This window comes from Parus major, unplaced genomic scaffold, assembly GCF_001522545.3.
Source record: "Parus major isolate Abel unplaced genomic scaffold, Parus_major1.1 Scaffold922, whole genome shotgun sequence".
Taxonomy (NCBI): domain Eukaryota; kingdom Metazoa; phylum Chordata; class Aves; order Passeriformes; family Paridae; genus Parus; species Parus major.
The window spans coordinates 1-4,775 of NW_015379797.1; the positions used below are offsets into that span (position 1 = coordinate 1).

The following is a 4,775-nucleotide window of genomic DNA, read 5'->3' on the forward strand; positions in this document are numbered from 1 at the left end:
TATTGGATATGAGATGTGGGATATTAAATACAGGATATAGGATATTGATTATTAACTATTGGGTATGGGATATGGAATATTGGATATGGGATATCCCAGATATGGGATATTGATTATTAAATATGGGATATGGTATATGAGATATTATATATGGGATATTGATTATTAAATATTGGATATGGGATGTGAGATATTAAATATGGGATATTGATTATTAAATATTGGATATGGGATGTGATATATTAAATATGGGATATTGATTATTAAATATTGGAAATGGGATGTGGGATATTAAATATGGGATATGGGATATTGATTATTAAATATGGGATGTGGGATATTAAATACAGGATATGGGATATTGATTATTAACTACTGGGTATGGGACATGGAATATTGGATATGGGATATCAGATATGGGGTATTAAATACAGGATATGGGATATTGATTATTAAATATGGGATGTGGGATATTGATTATTAAATATTGGCTATGGGATGTGAGATATTAAATATGGGATATGGGATATTGATTATTAAATATGGGATATGGGATGTGAGATATTAAATATGGGATATAAGGTATTGATTATTAAATATTGTATGTGGGATGTGGGATATTAAATATTGGACAATGGATATGAGATCCAGGATATTGGATATCAGATATTTCCTTCCAGCTGGGAATTAACTCCAGGAAAAGCAGCAGCACCAAAGGCTCCAAAGCCACCCAGAGTTCATTCCCTGGATTTATCCTCACCAGGAATTCCCTGCAATATTCCTCAGCAAACACCCAGAAACCTTCAGAGCCGGGAATTCCCCGCCAGCACCCACCTGCCCGCCAGAAATCCCCCTGGGGAGATTTCCCGGCTCCGGCAAACCCCAGCGCATCCTCCAAGAACTGCATTTTCCTGCTGAACTGCATCTGCAGGATTGGAATGGCCTCGGGCATCCGCGCCGCCAGGAGGCGGCAGGAAATGTCGGGTTTCCCGATGAATCTCTGCCGGACGCTGATCTCGTACGGGGTGTGCACGCGGATTTCATCCACATCCCGCGACTGGAAGCGCTGCAGGAGTTGGGAATTGCAATCCCTGATTTCCAAGGCGGATGAAAACACGGTGAGTTTGGCAGGTTTGGCGTTGGAATCTGGCCCGTGGGTGATGATGACGGGAATTCTCAGCAGGATTCCTTCCTGGATTTTGGGATCGGGAGGAGAGGGGTTTTCCTTCGGTTTCGCTTCCAAAGGGTTTTTCCAGAGTTTGATGCTGAAGGGCCACCAGGAAGGAGATTCCAGCTCCGTCAACAGCCTGGAAAGAGGGAAAGGTGAGTTTGTCCCAATTCCCTGGATCGGGAGAGGGAAAATCTCCAAGGAAATCCCCACAGAGGCAGAAATTCCTTAATCCCAAATCCAGCCCGTTATTCCCTCCTCAAAGCCATCCACGCTTTCCCAGGATCCAGGCGGTTCAAAGCCCGCCCTCCCATCATCATCCATGAGAAAAATTCCCAAAATCCCAGCTGGAATTGGATTTTTCCAGGTCCATATTCCCACTCCTGCCCATCCAAGGTTTTTTCCTGCTCCTTTTCCTTCACCCCCTCAGCCTGATGCCGCTTTTTCTTTTGCTAGACACCCAAATTCCCAGAAAAAAACACAGAAAATTCCAGGTTGAGGCTCCAAAATCCAGCAGAAACTTCCCAGGAATGCATTTCCTTAGCAGCTCCCTAAGGAAAACATTCCCAGAAAACAAGGCAGGGGCTGGAATTGTTCGGATTCCACTCCTGCTCCAAGGAGAAGGGAAATATTCCCAATTTTTTCAAGGGAAAACCAACAGTGATCATCCCTAAAATCCCGATTTCATTCCCTTTTCATTCCCTGCTTTAAGTTCATTAAAACTTTGGGATACTCCCAGGAATTCCCTGCTCTGTAAATTCCATAAAAACTGGGAAGAGCCGCTGGAATTTCTGCCGGAGCTCTGAGCTGGGAATGTACCCAAAAATTCCCAATTCCAGCCTCTTTCCTGTTCAATCCCAAGGGTTTTTTAAAGGTTTGGGGATATTCCTAGGAAATCGAGGCGAAGGTTTTCCAGGGAAGCTGTGGGGAAAAGGGTGGGAAAGGGCGGGAAAGGAAAGGGCAGGAAAGGAAAAAGGCGGGAAGGAAAAGGATGAGAAAGGAAAAAAGGTGGGAAAGGAAAAAAGGGCAGGAAAAAAAAGAGCAGGAAAGGATGGAAAGGAAAAAAGAGCAGGAAAGGAAAAGGGGCAGGAAAGAAAAAGGGCGGGAAAGGAAAAACGGCATGAAAAGAAAAAGGCAGGAAAGAAAAAAGGCGGGAAAGAAAAAAGGGCGGGAAAGAAAAAGAGCGGGAAAGGGAAAGGGCAGGAAGAAAAAAGGTGGGAAATGAAAAAAATGCAGGAAGGAAAAAGGCGGGAAGGAAAAAGGCGGGAAGGAAAAAGGCGGGAAGGAAAAAGGCGGGAAGGAAAAAAGGCGGGAAGGAAAAAAGGCGGGAAGGAAAAAAGGCGGGAAAGGAAAAAGGCGGGAAAGGAAAAAGGCGGGAAAGGAAAAAGGCGGGAAAGGAAAAAGGGTGGGAAGGAAAAACGGTGGGAAGGAAAAAGGGTGGGAAAAGGCGGGAAAGGAAAAAGGCGGGAAAGAAAAAGGGCAGGAAGGAAAAAGAGGGAAGGAAAAAGGGCAGGAAGGAAAAAGGCGGGAAATGAAAAAAATGCAGGAAGAAAAAAGGCGGGAAGCAGCAGGCGGCACCAGGGATTTCCCAGGAATGGCAGCAGGGATGGGCTCAGCTCCATTTATCCCGAGTTTTATTCCCACGGAGCCGGGCACGGCAGGAAGAGGAGATGGCGGCGCTCCCGAATTCCCACGGTTGAATTCCCAACATTTCCAGCCCATGGGCACAGAAGGCCTGGACTGGGAGGGATCCTAAGGATTATCCCATTCCATGGCAGGGAATTCCCAGCCCGGCCTTGGGCACTGCCAGGGATCCAGGGGCAGCCACAGCTGCTCTGGGAATTCCATCCCAGCCAGGAATTCCTTCCCAAAATCCCATCCAACCAGTGGGAGCCATTCCCTGTGTCCTGTCCCTTATCCCAAATCACTCTCCAGGTCCTGGAAGGGCTTCTGAGCTTTCCCTGGAGCTTTTCCATGAACATTCCCAACTCCCTCAGCCTTTCCTCCTGGAGCTGCTCCATCCCTCTGATGAAAAACCCAAAAACCCCCAATTTTCACTTCCCAAAGACCTCCCCAAGAAATTCCAGCTCCGGGAACATTCCCATTCCGTACCTGTCGGCCACATCCATGTCCCCCTCGATTTTGTGGAGTCCCCTCATGATGGAATCGAACTGTTCCCCTTGGGAATGCAGCACCTGGGCCGTGTCCTGCAGGCGTTTCTGGGATCCCTCCAACATTCCCGTTAATTCCTTCCCTTTTCCGTATTCCAACGCCGCTCCCGCCCCGGCCTCGGAGAGCAGCTGCTCCCTCCAGAAATGCTCCAGGATATTGAAAACCACATTCCTGTTGGGATGCAGGGAACTGAACCAGTGCTTGCTGCTCTTCTCCAGGATCGTCAAGGAGCTGAAGACGAAATGGGAAAATTCCTTCTTGATTTCGCTGATCCCGGAAAGTCGGAAATCCACCAGGAGTTGCCCGTTTTTGTCAGCCGTGAATCGGATGGAAACGGGAGTCAGGGAGAGCTTCCCGGGGATCCATTGTTTGCAGCTGTCCAGGTAATAGGAGCAAGGCCAGGAATGGATCCGGATGTCCTCGCTCATCCGCTCGCTCTTCCCGGATTCCTTGTCCCGGGAAACGCTCTCGGATCCAGCGGGAACAACTGGAATCCGCGGGAAAAGTAAGGAAAATGGGAATTCTTAATAAACGGGGTTTTTTGGGATAGCTAAAGAAATTGGGAATTGTTTCTAATCATGGCTTCCTATGGAAAACCCCATTGATAGGGTCAGCCAGTAATTCCATGAATATCCTGGAATATTCCCAGCTCGTCTCGGATTGCCACAGAGCAGCAGGGATGGAGGAAAATCCCAAAATCCAAGGTTTCCTCTGGAAAAGCCCAGTGGCATCACTGGCTGTGCGTTTTCTTGATAATTCCATGAATATCCTGGAATATTCCCATTCCCAGCTCATCCTCGGCTTCCCAGAGATTGGTGGGTGCTGAGGAAAATCCAGGAGATCCCAAAATTCCAGCTTGTTCCTTGTTCTAAATCCCTGCTCCTTCCCCTTCCCCTCTGGCAGCTCAACTTCCAGGCATGTATTCCAGGAATTCTCCAGGAATTCCCAATATTCCCTGAGAATTCCCAGTATTCCCCAGGAAATCCCAGCATTCCCTGGGAATTCCCAATATTCCTCAGGAATTCCCAGTATTCCTCAGGAATTCCCAGTATTCCCTGGGAATTCCCAATATTCCCTGAGAATTCCCAATATTCTCCAGGAAATCCCAGCATTCCCTGGGAATTCCCAATATTCCTCAGGAATTCCCAGTATTCTCCAGGAAATCCCAGTATTCCAGTATGAGGAAATCCCAGGAATTCCTGTCCTGCCAGAGGTCCACAGAGAATCCCAGGAATTCCTGTTCTGTCCAAGAGGAATCCTGGGAATTCCTGTTCTGCCAGAGGTGCTGAGAAAATCCTGGGAATCCCAGACAAAATCCTGGGAATTCCTGTTCTGCCAAAGAGGAAATACCAGGAATTCTTGATGGAATCGTGGGAATCTCCATGGAAATCCTGGGAATTCCTGCTCTGTACTATCCCAGGATGCTCCAAGCCCC

General features: G+C 47.6%; 1 protein-coding gene across 1 annotated transcript; it reads right to left on the minus strand.

Moving 5' to 3' along the window:
* Positions 1 to 180: 180 nt before the first annotated feature.
* Positions 181 to 4,766, minus strand: LOC107199523 (synaptosomal-associated protein 47-like). Its single transcript, XM_015616839.3, has 2 exons — positions 3,281 to 4,766; positions 181 to 1,307 (listed from the first exon to the last, which is right to left on the minus strand). Exons 1-2 carry the CDS (start codon positions 3,766 to 3,768, stop codon positions 593 to 595), a joined length of 1,203 nt encoding a protein of 400 aa, XP_015472325.1. The 5' UTR covers positions 3,769 to 4,766; the 3' UTR covers positions 181 to 592.
* Between the last annotated feature and the right edge of the window lie 9 nt (positions 4,767 to 4,775).